At 36.2% G+C, this 19,766-nt stretch overlaps 1 protein-coding gene across 3 annotated transcripts in view; it reads left to right on the top strand.

Moving 5' to 3' along the window:
- LOC122836212 (pleckstrin homology domain-containing family A member 5-like) overlaps positions 1-19,766 on the top strand; it is a 112,004-nt gene that overhangs the window by 497 nt on the left and 91,741 nt on the right. For all 3 annotated transcript variants that reach the window (XM_044126004.1, XM_044126005.1, XM_044126006.1), the window contains exon 3: positions 2,782-2,839. In XM_044126004.1, the coding sequence (XP_043981939.1) occupies positions 2,782-2,839 (58 nt within the window). The remainder of the gene's footprint in view (positions 1-2,781; positions 2,840-19,766) is intronic.

Here is a 19,766-nt window from a genome sequence, read left to right as displayed (position 1 = left end):
GAGAGGGGGGGGAGCTCTGTCATCCGTGATCCCTTTCTTAATGCATGAGTGGGCTCGTGCTGTGGAAAGTGAGCCGACCGTTGGCCGAGCTCGAGCCACTTCCCCGCGAGCCTCCTCCTCAGGTTGGCTCGGTCACCTGAAGTTGACGACGTCACGCTGGCGAACGTAACCTGAGAACTTGTAAAGCGACGGTTTGCACAAACAGTAACCGGCGTGTAGACCGGAGTTGGAAGCTAATGTTGGTGTTTTCTTCTTTCTTCTGAAAGCCCACCGCTAACCTCCGAGTTCCAGTGGGATTAGCTATGTTTACATCAACACCGCTCCAATCGGGCTGGTAGGATAGATTTCAATATCAACAATACCAAGGCGAGGTCTGGCCATTATACACGGGGACAAAATTTGTTAATTTACATCAAGAAACTCAGAAATTAGAGAATAATCTCAGAAATTTTCTAGAACAAGCAAGGACATTTCTGAGCTCCAAAAGTCGAAAATTTGCAAGAAAAATCTCTATATTACAATATTTTAATTCCTGACTTCATTTTCAAAACTTGTGTTGTTTTTTAAAACGTTTTCAAGCTAAAAACAAGTAAAAAACAAAAAGGCAATGTGACGTGATTGTAACGTGTAACACAACACATATATGAATAAATATACTAACGGTGAAAACTACAGATACTTAATGTAAAATGTAGTGGAGTAAAAGTTGAAATAGACACAATTAAAAAATTTAATTAAGTTCAGTAACAAAGTATTTGTATGTTGGTACATTCCACCACTACTTATTAAAAATACTTTGCATGATTTAAATAGTTTTGTAGACATATTTTTTAAAACTTTCTGAGTGTTTAAGTAATTCCTCAGACAGCAGACAGCTGGTAGCAACAACAGATGATTGTTTTTCTAATTTGTGCAGAATTGCTGGGGTGTTGATGCCTTTTTCCTGTTGCCAGTGGGCAAGATGCAGGTTAACACCCTGGATGGGTTTCCAGTCCATCACAGGCATATAAACTAACTTTTATTTTAGTGATCGATTATTCTATTGAATATTTAGACAATTAATCGAGTTACCGGATACAAAAATTGCCAAATTCTGCAGATTTTTTATTCAACCACTTGGTCAGTATTAGAAATACATTAACAATGTAAAAGGAAAACACATAGTTTTTATTGTTGTATATTAAAAGTACTTTTCATAAACATTTCTCCAGAAATAACTTTTCAAATCAAGCTAACGAGGTTTTGTGAGACAGAGTTGAATTGATTTGGGATTTATTAGAACATGTTTAGATAGAAAATCCCTCCTAATGCTCACTGACATCATAGTTTTCTCCCGTCTCTTCTCGGTCTGTAAGTAAGTGTTCCAGGTTTAACGATAATTGATTTCCTGTAAAAGTATTTACCTCTTGGTTTCCTGAAAACACACTGTTAATGGGTTTCCCCTTTTAAATATTTCAATTAATCAGACATCCGCTCGTGTTACAGAACTGCAAATATCAGTTTTAGCTGACGTCATTCTGTCTGCGGATAAAATGTTGATCCATTTATACAAATTACAACTTTTGTGTCAAGAATCACTAAGTTAGAGTTTAAAATCTCGGATAAAGCAGATTTCCTGCCTACATTAGGCATGTAAAAGGAGAAGCAATTCTGTTTATGTAAGAAGCAACATAAGAAGTTGGAGCATGATGTGCTGTTTGTTAGTTTTTGTTTGGCTTTCCACTTCCTGTTGTGTGGCATTTTTGCATTCAGCTTTAAACATTTCAAAAACAGCCACAGAGTCTTCAGGGACTCATGCAGGCGACTTTATTTATAACTGTTTATTGACATTTTTAGCAGGAAAAGCATAGTCCAATGTTTTCATTTTCAGTGTGTAGCAGAAACATGCTTCTATTATCCTCTTATTGTAGTGAATAAATCTTGAGCTAAAATAGCTAAAAAATGTAACAATTTTATGGAAAATTGTTATTTTTGAAACTGAGAAATTTCCCATATTTTAATATTTCTTTTCTGAAATGAATCTTAAAATTTCTAAGTTTTTATCTCACAATTTTTTTTTTTACTTTTGGAGCTCAGGAATTTACCATTTTCTGAGATTTTTGCAGAAATGTACTACTACTCTTCTTTTTTTTTCGTTCTACAATGCCCTAATACGTCGCTGTATTTCAGATATTGGTGATCGGTCAGAAAACTGGAATCGGTGCATCACTGACGTTAGTCAATTCTCCATAAAATCTTACCAAGTTCTTTTGGTCTAGTTTCTGATGCAAAAATTGTATTGCACTTGAAATAAACATGGAAAAAATGTCTTGTTATAAGTGAAATAATCTGCCAATGGAGCTAATAGTTTTGTTTTTTAAATTCTTGTATAGAATTATTTACTTAAGAAAGCTCCTATATCTTGCTGAAAAGTTAGTTGTATGTCAGTTAATTTAAGTGTACTAACATAATTGCACCAGAAACTAGATCAGAAATGCAGGGTGAAAGCTTGTTTTTGCAGTGCACAGCCAGAGAATCTCTGGACTCTTTGGCTGAGATTCTTTGGGATCTCAATCAAATTACTTTAAATATTATTGAGTAGGATTTTTTATTAGCAGTTTAGTGTAACTTTTTAAGCGTTAATACACTTCTGCCTGGAATTAGTTTTCACAAAAAATAGATAGAGAGCATCTGAAGTCTCTTTACTGTAAAGTTGTGAAAGGTAACCTGAGATTTTGTTTCCTCACAACTGGGTTGACATGTTTTTATTTTATTTTTTATCTTTATTTCCTCATCACACAGACCTACCCACTGGATGGGAAGAAGGATTTACCTTTGAAGGTGCAAGATGCTTTATCAAGTGAGTGCAACTTTACTCTACAAACCACACACCTATAACACCTTTACCCAAACACTCTCCAAGTTCACACTGAGTAAAAGAATTAAAGCACATCACCATTCCCATGCAATCAGGACAGCTTGATTACCGAACAGAAATGTTTTTATTTCCACTCGCCTGCATGTTGCTTGTGAAACCCGGCTCTGTTCTGGCAGTAAACTTGTGAAAGGTTATAAATGCTGGACCTTTACTCCCTATTTCTTTGCAGTAGGAGGATATCGCAAAGTTAATCATTACACAGAAATATGGTGCAAGTACCAGACAGACCAGGGTTCCTGTCCTATTCGGAGCTGTTTGCAGATTAATATGTTTTCTGTTTTCATAATTTGTTCTCGCTGTTTGGGTTTAAATGTTGTGCTAAAGTTTGGAATGATGTTTTGAAGTGCCTACATAAAATTTCACAACTTTATAAGCTGCAAGCCTTTGCAGCTTGGAGCAAATAAATGTGTAAAAATGTTAAATGCACGCAATCAGTGTTGTTAAAAGGTAAACATTTAATATTTCTATTAATGTGATATAAAATAGAGGTGCATATTTTGTCTTGAAGTTTTAATTATTCTTATTAACTCAATTTATTATACCGTGTTTTCCGGACTATAGAGGGCACCATACTATAAGTCACACCTACAAACTTAAAAAACCCCAAAACAAAACAAACTGGAAACATACATATCTAAGCTGCACCGGGCTATAAGCCGCTGGTATCTCCGTCGCTCTTGGTTTTCCATAAGGGGGCAGCAGAGGGCTGCGTCCTTAATCCGTCTCCTACTCCGAACCATGGTTTCGTTCACGCCGACCTTACGTGCAGCAGCTCTATTTCCTTCCTGTACTGCCGGATCGATAACCCTCAACTTAAAAGCTGCATCATATGAGTTTGAAGAAATTTCTCCGTCATGCTGCTAGCATGTGCTTGTTCTAAATGAACGAAAAATACGGTAATTTATTTCACCTTAATTTATGTGAAAACATGGGAATCAAGTGTGTTTTTACCATGAAATATTCCAAATATACATGAGTACATGAACTTTTTTATGTGACTCACATCATATACATGTGAAAATTTGTGTGAACATCATGTGAATTTTCCATTTTAAAAAAGGAAAAAATTCTGGAAAAAGAAAAACTCTGAAATTTTGAGGTTCATTTAAAAAATATAAACTTTTGGAACTCAGAATTTCTCAAGATTTCTGAGGAGTTTTTTTTCTTGCATATTTTTTGGAGCTCAGAAATTTTCTTGTTTTTTCTAGAATGAGTTTGGTGCAAGCAAACCTTTGCAGCTTGGTGCAAATAAATGCTAACTGCATGCGTTCAGTGCTGTTAAAAGGTAAATAACAGCGATAATCCCTGTGATGATGCACCTCAGCTGTCTGGAATCCAGAGTATTCATTTCAAAGTGCAAGCAGCTTTTCTGATCATGTGTCATTTTGTGCTGCATTCTGGTTATTTGGTTTTTGCTGTTGTGACTTTGCAGCAACCTCAGCCTGAGTTGTGTTGAAATTGTATTTAAAGTTTTTTTTGTCCCAAGACCAATGAAAGAACCCTTTTTTAATCGTTCTGACAGTTTGACCTGAGGCCACATTTTTGAAGCCAACAATTGACAAAATCTTTTCAGAATGATGCTCTTTCTTCTGGGACTACCCAAAAACACCCTGCATACTGTCAGAGGCTGTAAATCTCTGTAGCAATCTTCATACCATAAAAGTGAATATAAAGCCTCCCTTCATTAACTTTTCTTGTGTATCATTCTTGTTGAACTAATGTAACATTTATCAGTCGTGTCCACTAACCCACCTTTGCACACATTTTCTGCTTGCTATTGGCCACCGAGCCAGTCAGAAGTTTACATACACCCCAAGATTTCCTCCAGAAAACTTGCTAAGTTTGGTGGTTGTAGCGCTCGGCAGTCATTCATCCAGCAGCCCGTCGTGTTTTTGACTTAAAAATGGTTTGAAGTTGACAGGAAATTTGAAAATGTCACTTGATAATTATGTGTTATTGAAAGATTAATACCTGAACACCAACTATCCATCCATCCATTTTCTGTACACTCTTGTCCCTAATGGGGTCGGGAGGAGTAACACCAACTATAAAGTATAAAAAAATGTAAACATTAAAAAAACTTAAGCAATGCTAAGCCTGGAGGGGGCACAAGTAAAGCCTGGAGGCCCCCCAGACATAATACACTGAGGGAAACCCTGCACCCATAACGTCCATGAATACCACATGTATTTTAGCTTTTTAATGATTCATCAACCACAAGAATGAATCTTCCCTTACAAAATCTTTTTTTCTGGCTTTCAAGGAGATTCAATAATTCTTCATAAGATTGAGTTTAGGGCCGTACCTGAAGCTTACCCGTAAGTCTATTGAAAATTTGGCCATTATGCTTAAAAGCCGGGTCCACACTGAAAAACTACCCGGTTTAAAGTGGACAATGATGCTTTTGAAAGGCGTTCAACTCCACTTTGTTCAGCCATTTCTGTAGTTTGGTAGCAGAAATGTTTCCTTAAAATATGTCAACAACAAAAGACTCGTCCTTCCTGGCTAACATCCTCAAATGCTGCCAGAATATGAATTAATATGTCTTACAAGCAAGGCTTCTTCAGCGTAGTTTGTGAGTTAGCTAGCACCAATCCCAAGCTGTTGATGTAATAATTATACAAATCAAAACATGTATGCTTATGTTCTCAAGGAGCTAAACTCAAGCTAACATAGCAGGAGGGACGATGCTAGTGGTATCAAAACAATAAATGAATGTTTAAAATAAAGTTTATTCTCATTTTAGCGTTATTTTGCAGCTTATCTCTTTGCTGTGTTCGTTGCTGCCATAGATGGAAGGAATCGACCGCTCAATCCGGCGAAGTCTTTCTGAAAATCCTTCTTGTTATTGGCCGAGGTTTCCGACGCAGTCGTCCTTGAAAGAAAGATAACTTTCTCCACCGATGTGGGCATATTTCCAAGAAAAATAAAATTTAACCAGAGAGTTTCAGATGCTGGGGGACGGAGTAAGGAACTGTCAGGATTGTTAGTTTTACTATTTTTTAATGATAGTATCAATAAATATGATTAAATGCAGTAACTGTGTGCATCTTCTTTACAAAAGGTCACATTTTTCAAGAGCAGTATTCTTGTTTGTGAGGCTATGGTTGCTAAAAAGGAAGTAATAAATAATTCTTTTCATCACTTTTATCATTATCACAAAATATTATGATAAAACTTTAAGTCCACATCGCCCACCCCTTGATCCACAGAATCTGCAATTAGCTTCATCACGTTCAGTAAAGACATATTTTATATTCCACTCTCTCTTTGACATTGTAGTCTGACTTGTGCACTGAAAGGATCAAATTTACTGCCTCACATTCTGTGCTATTTCATAATCTGTCCTTCAGATCCTCATATGTGAGTGAAAGATATTATTTTGCATATTTTCTAGGAAAAACTTACCCTTCCTTGATATTTAACAGCCAAATCTGCCAAAATACTGTAATGCCACAGCATCAGAGATATGAAAAATTAAGGATATTATGCTTTGTTATCCCCACTGAATCCTTTTCTGACTTCCTGGGCTTCATGTGGCAGTTCGCCAGTAATTTCATATCCCCCTATTTTATCACAGATTCTCTGTGCAAAACATTTCTAGGGAGCGCCCCATTCATTAGCCGATCAGTGCGGTTCTGGCCCAGTCCGATGATGCATGCGCGCTGCGTTTTGGCGATAAAAAACGATTTGTTTCATGCATCTGCTGAATTTCAAACAAGTCTCTAAAAGTTTGAGGGAGGGATTTTCACATCCAACAAAAGCCCACGGTGCACTGCTGGATGAAGAATCAGCAGCAGAAATCATTTCCTCACTTCTTCTGCTAAGCTGTCATAATGCCTTTCTGTAGCATAATTTAGCAAGCAAACACGTCGCAATTTTTTTGCATTGTGATGTATTTCAGTGCCTTCTAGCGATTCCCTCTCTTAATGTCTTCATTTGTCCTGCGGCTCATTAGCAGCACAAGTCAGCATGTGTCTAATTTATTCCTGCAGAGCATATGAGGAAATAACCGAAGCCTAATTGAAAACCTGCACAGATATCAGCTTAAATGTGGCTAATGCCTCCCTGATCTGGTGGTGAGTGTTTTATTTCTGACTCTTTTCTCCGGCTTGTTTGCTTGGTTTCGCCCTCCAGTGTTTTACTCTGCAGAGTTCCAGTCATGTGGTCACTGAAGCCAGAGTCATAAAGATGGCTGCATGCACGGCCCAGCGTGCCGTCATCATTGTCTCTTTCTCAACGTTAAGTCATAAAACTGTGTCAAGTCCATTAATTTCAGTGTTTTGATAGGAGACTTGCTGACAAGTTTATGAGATAACTGCGACTTGGACAGTCTGTGGGACATTTTGAGGTTTTATGCAAGACTGCCAATAAAATCCTTTGAGAAGTTTCCAGTACTGCTCTCCTGCTGACAGCTGGATAAGCCTTGGATGTGCCTCAGGTTTTTCAGTAGGACCTTATTACTTTGTCGCCAATTTTGTGTTTCCCAGTGTCATAAAGTTAGGACTGTAACTTCCTTTTAAAATGAAAGGAAGGTGAAACAGTTTTAAATCCTCAAATAATCTAGAGATTCATCCATCTCCACTGCAAAAACACAGTCTTAGCAATTTATAGTCTTGTTTCTAGTGCAAATACTTGCAATAAAACAAAACTAACTTACAAGTTCATTAAGATACAGGAACTTGTTTCAAGTAAATAATTCACTAATATTGATGAAAAAGTTCCATGAGTGGAATAATCTGCCAGTGTAACTAGTACTTTTTAAGGAATTACACACTTAAAAAAAGCTCCAATATATTAATAGAGTTACTTGTGAGTTACGTTTGACTTATTTCAAAAGTACTAAGATATTTAGACAAAAAATACTTTTACATTTTGTTCTTTTGAAGTGTATTTGACCACATTTTATGCAATATTATTAGAAATACATTAAAAGATGAAAGTAAACAAATGATTAATTTACCTTTTTAAAAAAGAAACTCAACATTTTATTGGATAAAATTCAATAACAGCTTTACTTTAGTGAACGTTTGATCATTTGTAGCAAAAGATGCACCTGTAGTAATTTAAAAAAAATCATTTTTGTCACATCAACATGTGAAAAGTTCAGCCCTTTCTGCTTGACTTAAGATAAACACAGCGGAGGCTAATCTGGTGATTTGTTTTTGATTAAATGAATAATAATTGGTTCCAAAAGGTGCTTAATAGGAGACTTTGTTTTACAGGATTTGAACTAGGTGAAGCTAAAACTGTCACTACAGGAGTTTTGGGTAAAGTAGATTAACAGACAAAGTTGTTTTTTGGCTTTAGTTACTAGTTTTAGTGTGTTGTTCTTTCTACAAAAGGCCTATTTTTTTGAGTCCTTTTAACTATTAATTGATTACTAATTAGTATTTCAATTAACGATTAATCACGATTAATTGTTTCAGCTGCAGTTGATTGTTCAGAAAACAGTCGGATTTTTGAGTTTCCAGCTGGGCCAATCAAACGGATCCAGTTCCAGTTAACAGCTGATCTCTACTTGATCACTGAAGAAAGCAGCACGTTTACATCCATTTCTATCTGTGGCTTTCTGTGGTCTGCAACTGCAGCAGAAGAGCTGGTGTGTTGTCATGCTGGCTCTGAGTTGGCTGTTACCATCAGGTTACACAGTGTGAGCATCAAGTAGCAGATTGTGCTGATGCAGTCTGTCCTGTGATGCTGCATGCTAGCAGGGATGAGTTACAGGTTGTTGGTGTGACAGTGCAAACTGGAAACATGGCCTCCCCTAAGCTGTTACTGCAAACACGCAGGTTTGAAAGAAGCAGATGCATCTTAAATAAATCGGTTGCGGCTTACTGCTTTCCTAAGACAAATGTGGTTTTCTAGTTTTCTGGGTTGTTTGTGACTGGCTTAAAGCAAATTGGATAGAAATTCCTACACAGAAATGTAGAGCTGGAAACGTTTTCGGCACCTGAAGCGGTGAAAATGTGCTCCTCTTTTTGTGGTATGCCTCAGTACAAAATGTCAGAATTAATTTTGTCAAAGTGCCTCAGCATCCAAAAGTGATTACTGCCATCTAAACCAGCTCAGTGTATCTGACAGAGGAGAGAGGAGTCGGTAATTTGAGGAGAAGCTTCAAAGCACCATTTCTAGGCTTTCAGCACTTCCTCACCACAAATAAACCTGTTGCTTTAACTACCTCTAAACAGTCTGCTGCTGCGGTTTTCAAGTAGCCAAAATAAGGCTGCAACTTAATTTAGTTATCAATTAAGCTATTAATTATTCTGACGATTAATCCTATTGATTTGATTAGTCACATTTTTTAATTTAAGCCTTGTTTATTCAATATTAGAAATACATTATTTGTTTATACAAATAATTAAATTCCTTTTTTAAAGAAGGAAATAACCATTTTATTGCATAAAATGCAGTAACGTAGGATTCCTTTACTGTACGATGATTATTTGTAGTAAAAAAAAAAACTTCTAACGTCAACTTTGTGAATAGCTCAGGCCTTTAGTGTAGGGCTAACCTGTTTATTTTTGGACTAAACAATTAATAATTAATAAATAGCAAAAGTTGCATAATTTAGAGAATTTGAATTGTGTGAAGCTAAAACTGCCAGTTGATGAGTTTTGGGTGGAACATATTTACAGACAAGGTTTTTTTAAAAAAAATTTTATCTCATAATGTACATATTCTTTTGTACATTTTTGGCTTATTTGCTGCTGGGAGTTGTTCTATCAGCAATTGGCCTTTTTGAATCTGTATTCTTCAGCTAGCAATTAATTGACTACTAAATTAGTTGATGATTATTTGAATAGTCAATTAAACCGATTAATCATTTCAACCAGTATCCTACTCTATGGATCATCTCATCAGTTGTTGCATTTTGCAGTTAAATGTTCAGCTTGTTTTTCTCTGTAACCAAAACAGCATTTTAATGACTGTTTTATCTAACTGCAGTCTAAGTTAGAAAAATGCACCTGCATATTTGTCAGGTTACCTTTAAAGGTTATTGAGCTGTAGAAGTATTGCAGAAATTGATGTTTTGGTGCACAAAAACTGATTGTTGTGTTGGCCTGGTATTCATCGCAATTAGGTTTTATGTTGCTGCCTGGATGCAGGAAGTAGTTACAGAAATTATGCTGAGGATAAACAGGTGCACATTGATGCCAGTTCCCTCTCTCGGTTTTCTATTTTGGTTTCATTAATTCTGTTTGGGAAATGAAAGAAGAGAACAAAACTCACTGTACAGTGTTAATTGCTTCAAGCAATGCTCGAGAAAGCTGCTGCCTTGTTTTGAAGAACGGGTTGCTAATAAGTACGCTGAAGACTGGTTTTATTGCAGTCCAGTTCTTAATGTTTCATTTAAAGACCTTTTGGCAGCATGCTTTGAAGACACTTTATTGTTTCTGAGAGTCCATTGTTAGGATAAATTATGATGTACATTGTAGTTACTGTGTAGAACTTATCTATGGATGATTCAACTCAGAATAGAAAAAGGATGCCAAAATCTCTCCAGGGAATCTCGTGTTTAGTTTCTGGTTTATTTTCACCTTTGTGACTGACTGCACATTTAAAGGTTGTCGTGTTCAGTTGCTCTTTGTTCTGGTTGATGTTCTGACGTAATTTATTTAAAGCTTAAGAGTAAATTTAGAGAGGGCCAATTAAGCAAATTTCACATTTTGCATGTTTTTATGCTTCCATTTGGGTTTCTACTTTTGGGTTCCAAAAACATCCGAAGCACTTAAAAAACACCCTGATGTTTTTTTGGCAATAACTTAAACTTACTTGGTGTCTGGAAATGAGCCATTTCCAAAACCTTTTGAGTGTAATGTCACAAATCAGGAGGCCTCCCATCACCTGACAACCAAAACAAAGTCCAGAATGTTTGTTCAGCTGGATTTACCAGACAGGTGTTTTGTTGTTGACTTACCATCCAGAAACTACTTGTTGCAACCTTGCTGGTTGTGCAGGAGGATTCACTTCTGCTTTTCAAAGGTGTACAGAGCTCAAAATAGGTAAAACTGAGCAAACTGCAAATGTTTTGGGGCAAAAAATGTGATGAATGTTTTATGTAGTCCTAAGACCTATCTTGCCTTGTTCAATGAAACATAGTGGGTCAACTTTAAAAAATTTACTGTCGTAATGTAAAGGTCTGCTAATCAGTTTGCAAAGACGTACTTAAATTATTTCAGTACAGTAAAAAAATGTCAATGTCTTTTTTACTATGACTGCGTGTGTACCTGGAAACCTGCAGCCATCGCACCATAAATCAGTTTTACTCATTGAGGAGAGAGCAGAAGCAAGAGCCGAGCAGTTGTTGTTGTGACGCGTTTCTTGAAAGCACCAATTCAAGTTGTTAAGCTGGCAGCTCTAGATCCTGTCGCAGCTCATAAAATTCTTGGTAAATCAAATAATAATGAATTCTACGCGTCCATTCTGCTTCTGCGGCTCTGAGCAAGCTAAAACAATAAATCACACATTACTGTAACTGACATCCTCCCTGTGGATCAACGTTTCTGTTGCTGGGGATGATACGGCAGATTAACACTTTGGAGCACAGACAGTGGACTCATGTTGAACTTTGCTTCTTTTCAATCATCTCTAGTTAGGCGCTCTGGCACTGAGAGAATAAGAAAACCTGCAGAAAAAACTGGATTGTTTCAGAAACAGTAGAGATTTTCCCAGACTGTTTTACTCTAGGGACCATCAATTATTTTAATAATCGATTATCCTTATGATTAATCGGATTTTTAAAAATTGGCACATTCTACAAATTTTTAAATTAAGCCTTTTTATATAATATTAGAAATACATAAAAAGCTTCAGATAAATTCCTTAAATAATACAAATTGTATTGCCTGAAATTAAGAAAAACGTTGCATTACTTCATGTTCTCTTGATCACTTTTTGGATTAACTGATTAGTAATTGGATAACAAAAAGTGATTAATAGGGATTTTTGTTTTTGTTACAGAATTTGAACCAAGTGAAAAATATCCCAACTTGAGGAGTTTTGGATAGAACATTAGTCTAGAATGGAAAATATATATATTTATATCACTAATAGATATTTATTTGGGCTAATTACTGCTTTGGTTGAGTTAATTTATTAAATTGCCTTTTTTTTGTTTGTATCCACAGTTCATAATTAATTGATTACTAACTTAATTGATGATAATTTCCATAATCGATTAATCACGATTAATGACTTCAGATTAATCATGATTGATCCAATTAATCGTTTGAGACCTATTTTAGTCTTCATTTCACTTTTCATTATGACAAAAATCAACATTTTGATAACATCTTGTTGCAGTTTGAAATGAGAAAGTCAGTCATGATATTCTGGTTGGATTCTCTGTCTGGGTTGAATATGTTGACTCCAATTACAGAAAGAATAAACAGGCGCAGACTCCGGCTGTACTTCCATCTCAGTTTGATGTTTTAGTTTCCTTAATTATGTCTTGGAAATAAGAGTTAAACTTATACGATGAGATAGCTGTCGTCTTGTTTATAAGAATGAAGGACAGAATAATAAGTACACCTGAGTGAACTGAAGTTTGTTTGTTTCTGGTTGTTGATTTTCAGCTTCCATTGAGCAATTTGTGGTGTGTGAGTGCTCATCATAAGGATATTGTGGCATATAAAATATAAATATTGTGCAAGTTTCCTCTGTGGACCTTACTTTTGCACAATTTATCTCACCAGAAAAGATATGCAGCAAATCTCTGTTGAGTTGTCGCTCTGTTTTCTGCTTTGAAGACCAACAGTCACCGGTTGCACTGCTGAAGGTTTGTGAACCAAAAGTTGGAGCATGCGGAGAAAGAGATTATTGACCAATCTCCATAGTCCTAATCCCACTCCATAGATTTTTAATTGGATTTAGATGAGTGGACTGAGACGGGCTTGAAATAAAGTTTATTTGTGTCAGTTAAACAAACTCTGTGTTGTCAGGATTTAGATTATTACACAGCTGGATTTAGTATGTTGTCCTTTCTTTTAGTTGACGATTATTTCAATAACCAATTAATCACTATCGTTTCAGTCTTAATTCACATATATCTTTTACTAGATTTTTTTTCTTTTAATATTCATTATGTGTATTAAAAGATTATATTTTTTGAAAATTTTACACATCTTTGTAAATCTGAAAGGTTATTCTCATCGTACTTGCAGCTGTTCCTGTAGACCAGAACGTCAAACTCATTTTCATTTTGGACCATATCAAAGATCTGGGCTGGTTGTGCCAGAATGTATTGATAAAACCCATTAAATTGCTAAAATATCATTTTATTTTATTGTTAGAATAAAATAAACAGCTGTTTGTTTCAGCATTCAATAAGTGTTTCTTAAAATTAAATAATATTGAACATCTTTTCACACTGATCAGTCTATCCTGGATTTTGTGATTTTGTAGTTTCTTGCATTCAAAATGTTGTGGTGCTAATTTACAATATTTGCGTTAATGTTTGACATTAAATGTTATCTTTCATTAATCTCTGTATCAGTCACAGACTATAACTTGACATGAAGTAAGGTTGAGGCAGCAGTCACTTTAACCCAAGGTTTTTGGCAAATTTTGAGAAAAAATGTCAGAAAAATCAGAAAAAATGAAGGAATGTGTGGATTGCAGATTTGTGAAAAACTGGAGGGACTTATTGGTGTATTTTGGAATCTAAAGGGCCACATAAAAAGCTACAGCGGGCCAGATTTGGCCCCCGAGCCTCGAGTTTGATTGATACACTTGATGCCAAACGTTGATAATTATGTTTCTGTTCTTGACTTCACTAATTTCTTTTACTGTAGTTTCAAGTTCAGGACATAAATCTCAAGCTTCAGTGAAATTAGAGACCTTATCAGTCTAAAGAATGCTCCAGGATGTCACCATAGGGTACTTGTTAGACAAAGTGAACAAAAAATCAGTCACGACTGCACGCACATTGGTCCTCGTTTCTGTCTGCCGGTTTGAACTGATTCTCTTTGTAGCTTTACCTGAAATCTAGGAATAGCTGGAAGCCTAGGTGTTCATCCTTCAAACCAGAGATGATGAGTCCCTGTGAACCTTTTTTACTGAGACAGACTGTTAAGCCAGACATGTAGGCTCCCCTCTCCTCTGCAGGGAATGAGCCGAGCCTTATATCAGACATTGTTATGTAAGAAGAAAACTCAGTTACATCACTGGAACTGAGAGAGATCCAATTGTAGATTTTTAATTTATTTTAATACTGGTATTCATTTTCATAGTTTGCATTCTGCGTTAAGCTGATTTTAAACCATAACTAGTAAACAAATATGAAACGTGTGCTGCGAATGTTAAATAAAAACAAAATGAAAGTTTTGGAGTGTGCTATAGTCAAAATGTGGATGTGAATTTGATTGAAAACCTGTGGTTCATGCTGAAACTCCCTCCAATGTGATGGAAATATTCATTTAAAAACTATTTTGTAACATCTGAGGTTATGTTAAAGGTAATCTGTTATTCAAAATTCATATTTTACATGATGATATTCTTTCATTTGGGTCTCAAGTGCTTCTAAAAACAGCCAGATGGCTGTTTTTGGCTGTTTTTGGCTGTTTTTTTATTTTTTTTACTGTTTTTAACATAAGTTAATGTTTTTTGGTGTCTGGAAAATGAGCCATTTCAAAAACTTCCCAATTGTTGAGTCACATTTGATGGACACTGTGCCGTTACCTAGCAATCCCAGTCAAGTTGCGCCCCATTACCTAGCAACCCAAGCGGAGCTCAAGCACGTTTGGTCAGATGGTTTTATTGCTATGTTCACTATACAATGGCTGCTGGAAAAGTCAAGTGTTTTGTTTTCAACTTACTGTCCAGAAAGCACTTGCTGCATTCTTGTTGGTTGCACAGGATGCTCCACTTTTGCTTTTCAAAGATATATGGTTGTGTAATGGCACATCTCTTAGCAGCCATTTTCACGTGTGAGTGTAAAGGTTGAATTAGGGGGCGTGGCCAGCGATTTAAAGTGACAGAGTCCCTAAAACAGCCCTTTCTGAAAGGAGCTCAAAATAGGCAGAACTGAGCAGACTAAAATCTCATTATCTAAAAATTATGTTGTGCAAAGAATGTAATAAACATGTTTTATATCACCCATAAACCCATCATAACCTCTTTAAGAAAGAACAGTGTCTTTGATAATCATGTGACAAAAAGGCAAAACCAGAAGGCATCGAGTAGGAGGCAAATATATTTTCACAGTCCTGTAGCATTTTATTGTAGATATCACAATACTTTTTTCTTACCAGTTAATTAAATTCAGTTAAATCTAAATTCATCCTTTGCTCTGCAGATAACCTGAGACGTTACGTGTCTCTTTTTATTAAATCTGTAACAATGCACCTATACACAAGACTTACCCAACTCTGGCTCATAACGTCAAAAACAGGACTTGAAATAAATCACGACCCGAACAAGAAAAGCCAGTTTCTCTTATTGTTGTTGCCATGGCTACGGCTTGTTCCAGCATGCACCTGATGGGAGGCAAGTCGCTCTCTTAAAACTTTGTCACACTAACAAAAACAAAATCACTCACACCCGTTGATGTTTTTGTTTTGTCATGTTGACATTCTTGTCTTGTTTGAGTGACTTTGAGGAGCTTTAAAGCGTCTCAGGTGAAAACGTTTTGGGAATCTTGTTTTGGACCTGAGGATCTTCTGCCTGTCACGGCAGAGAGGATTTACTGGATGAAAATGGCAAACATGTGGCTGCTCCAAGTTAAATATGATATTGATTTTCGCTTGAGGGTAAGAGTCCCCTTATTACTTATGTGTCACTCGAGTCGGTGTGGATTAATACAAGAGAGATAATGAAGGTTTTTGTGTTACCTTTTAAGTATATTATGTAAGGACAGCTCTCTGCTGTATGTTGGCTGACCTTTAGAAAAGCATTAAAAGATGAAATAATCTTTTAATCAGCAGAACATACAGTGCCTTGTAAAGTATGAATACCCTTGGAAATTTCTCCATATTTCTTTTCAATGTAATATTTCAGACTAACACATTATGAAGTAACTATTAAAGGACATTAAAAGTTTTTCAATCTTTATGCAAACAAAAATCTAGTTGTCTTTAATATCCTTCTTTCCAAAGAAGCTTAAGCTTCAGTTTGGTTTGATTGGGGACAAAGATTGCAGAAGTGCAAAGAATGCACTGTCAAAAATCTTGTTCCCCTCCTCGCCTGTGGTGGCGCTGCACCGAGAACCAGTGAATGAAACGACACAAAAACCTCTGAAGAGGACACAAAGCGCAGCTTGTCCCACAAACTGTACATTTGTGTGCGTAAAGATAGGTAGATTCACAGAAAAGTTCCAAAAGTATCAAATTTAAAAAAGAAAAATTAACAATAACAATAAAACACTCTACAGATTAGAACATAAAATACTGTGGATAAACAAAAATGGCGTCAGATTCTGTTACTTGAAAGGCTAGTTGCTAGATCTTTCTGTCCTTTTGGTGTGTTCTTTAATTTTGAAGAAAAAGTACTACTTCCACTGGCAGATTATGTAGCTTATAACATGTGAGAAAAGTCTTTTGATAAGTGAAATGATCTCCCAGTGTAATTACTACTTTTTAAATCAACATTAATAACTTATCGACTTGAAAGAAGCTCCTGTTTCTTGCAGAAAAGTTACTTGTAAGCTACTTTTGTCTTATTTCAAGTGTACTGAGATATTTGTGCTAGAAACTAGATTTTGTCTTTTTGCAGTGCACTGCATTTTGTTTTGGGTTATTAAAAGCCGCTAAATACAAATGCAGGCTTCGCTTTTCGATGATTATCTGAAGAACATTTAAAAACCACGATATACTTTCCTTTCACTTCAGCCGTGTGCTTTGTTACTATAATTACATTAAAATACAGCAAATTTTGTGGTTTCAATGTGACGAAGTTGTAAGTAAAGGTTATAAATAGTTTTGTAAATTATTGTAAAGAAACGTCCCTGATCAGAAATTTTAACCGCAGTTATTCTTTTTTTTAAATCACTGATTCGTTAATAAATCACTTACACAGTCATTCACACACCAAATATTAGCTAATATTACGCCTATTTTAAGCTGCAAAGCACAGAGAGAATTTTTAATCACCCTCCCTGCAGAGGGGATGTTCAGATTGCTGACTCAGCAGATCCGTCAGCGCTCTGTAGTTTCGCCGCTCACTAACGTGCGTGGCGTGATTTAAGGGGGAATCTCTGCCGATCTGGATCTGCTGTGCAGCATCCAGTTTGTCTCCGGCTGCGTTGCTCTCTTTTGTGAGGTTTGGTGCTGACTGGGAGGCAGGCAGGCGGCTTTGAGGTGCTCAGACTGCATCCCTGTCCCTGTGGGGTTGCCGCCATCTGTCTCGCACAGGAAGAAAACATTGTGTGGTGTGTGAACCGTCTGTGCAAATGTATTGAGTTAAAAAGCCCTCTGATGTAGCTGTTTGCCCCAGGTGCTAATTAAGACAATTTCACAGAGAAAATCCACACAGGAACAAGTAAAATGTCTTGTTTACAAATGCACATGATGGTTTTTGTTGTTTATATTATAGTATTTTTATTTAAAACAAATGTCTCCCTGTGATTTATTGAGAGATCTTTTCTGTCCAATATTTGAGACCATATGCTTATGTTTAGTTTCTGCTAAAACCACATATTTACATGAAAAATGCTTTTTTTTTCACTGACATACAGAAGCATTTAATTCCCAGAGGTTGGAAATGCTGGAGCTTGTTGTAACGAGAAAGTTTCTCAGTAAAACAAGAAAACTTTCTGGTGTAGCAAAATGCAAAACTTGTTAAAACAAGAAAGTTTCTTGTTATAACTAGACGAGTTTTATATCTTGTTATTTTGAGAAAATTTTGTTATAACAACAGATTTTCTCATTTTAACGTGAGAAAAAAAATACGCTCCTCTGACTTTTACAAATTGTTTTAAAGGCATAAAGCGGATCAGTACGACACCTTTTTCTCCTTCTGGTTCCTCTAGATGATATTTAAAAACCCCAAGACACATTCCTGTTTAATTGTTACAACCTTTCTTATTTAAAAGAGATGATATTTTAGTTTTAATGAGATATAAATCTCATTATAATGAGTTTTTTAATCTCCTTAAAACAAGAACCAGAAGTTTTTTCTTGTCTAAATGAGATTCTTCTTCTGAATTTATTTCCAAGCTCTTGCAATTAAACGCTTCCATGAATTCAGGCTAAACATTTTCTGATTAAGTCATTTAGGATTAACTAAGTTATTTGTCAGAATAATAAAAGAGATTTTTAAAAATTACTTCTTTCAAGAAATTCAGAAGTTTACTAAACTAAAATAATTAGACGTTTGAACACTTTGTAAAACTTTAGATAAGGGATCCTCAAATCCAGACCTAAAGATCCGGTGTCATCCAACTTTTTAATGTTGCTAGGGATGTGTTACCAAATATTTTCAGTTTTTATCATATTCTAAGAAATGTTAAAATTATATTCTAAGAAAAATTTCTGAACATAAATCAATAAATTTTATTTGTATAGAAAATTTCATCACCAAGGCAGTTCAAAGTGCTTTACATTATAAAAACACACAGAAAACCAGTAAACATGACATTTTGTGAAGTGCCGTCATGTTGGTCCAAACAGGTGGAGTTTCAGTCTGGATTTACAGAAACTCAGTGTTTTGGCTGTTTTGCAGTTTTCTGGATGTTTGTGCCAGATTTGTGGCTCATAGAAGCTGAATGCTGCTTCTGCAAAGAAATGAATGACCTCTGAAGAGATTCTCTCGCTCCTTATTCTGATAAAAAATAATAACTTTAGTGATCACAAGTGACCTAAACCAGGAAAACTTTAGTGTGATTTAATGTCGACCAGCTCCTCCCGGCCAATGGGCCCAGTAAGGAAAGCAAACAGGGAGCAAATTACTTCTTTTCTTCTAAAGCCTCTTAGTAACATGGTGTCTTTCATTTAATGCTGAGAAAGCTGTCAGACTCAAATAATCCCTGCATTAATCTGTGATGAGCCGACCCTTTTTTGCTGATGTCGGGCCGGTTCAGTCTGAGGCCAGCTGTCTTCATGGGGGGTCGCATCATGGTGTGCCACTGTCTCAGGCATCGCCTTGTCTCAATGGGAAAAGTTTCCCAGATTTGTTCATGTTTGTCGAAATTCATGATTGCTCACATCCGTCCGTTTCTGCCTTCGCCTGAGTACTGAACTTTATTATTCATAGTTTAGAGTTTGACTGATGTCAGCTGTTCTCAGTGCATCATTCAACCACATTGGCTGCTTCTGAAAGGATTGGGGGGTGGGTTTTCTGGGAAAAAAAAAAGTAAAGAAAAGCAGATGGAAGTTGGAGTGCATTCACACCAGCACTGGTTAGTCCAATTTAATTGAATTCCAGTTCGCTTGTCTAGAAAGTCTGGGGGGAAAGAAGGAAAATGTCATTTCTGCTTCACCTAAAAACCTAGATCTCTGTTCAGTTGACGTGAATTTTGGTGCGATTCGAATGAATATGTGGATTCAAGTGGATCAGAGATCGCTCCAGAAGCAGGAAGCGAACTATAGGGCAAATAATTCTGCGTTAATACAACTGGAACAAAAGAAAGCAGTTTTGTGAACGTACTGTTTTCTTTGGAGGTTTTTGTGTCATTCCCTTCGGTTTTTCTTGGTGCAGCGCCACCACAGGCGAGGAGGGGAACAGGTTTTTCTGTTTGTTAGACCACAGTGCAATGTGATAGCAAACTGCTCCAACTGAAAATGAAGCAACTTTGGTCACAAATCGAACAGAGTCTACCAGACTATCAGATGCGGAACATTTTTAAATATGTGTTTATACAGTGCAGAATTTTCTTGTAGCAATAATAAATTTGTTTTTGGATCAGATGCCT

This window comes from Gambusia affinis, linkage group LG08, assembly GCF_019740435.1.
Source record: "Gambusia affinis linkage group LG08, SWU_Gaff_1.0, whole genome shotgun sequence".
Classification (NCBI taxonomy): domain Eukaryota; kingdom Metazoa; phylum Chordata; class Actinopteri; order Cyprinodontiformes; family Poeciliidae; genus Gambusia; species Gambusia affinis.
The sequence above is the reverse complement of the archived record's forward strand: the minus strand, read 5'-3'. Positions and strand labels throughout refer to the sequence as shown.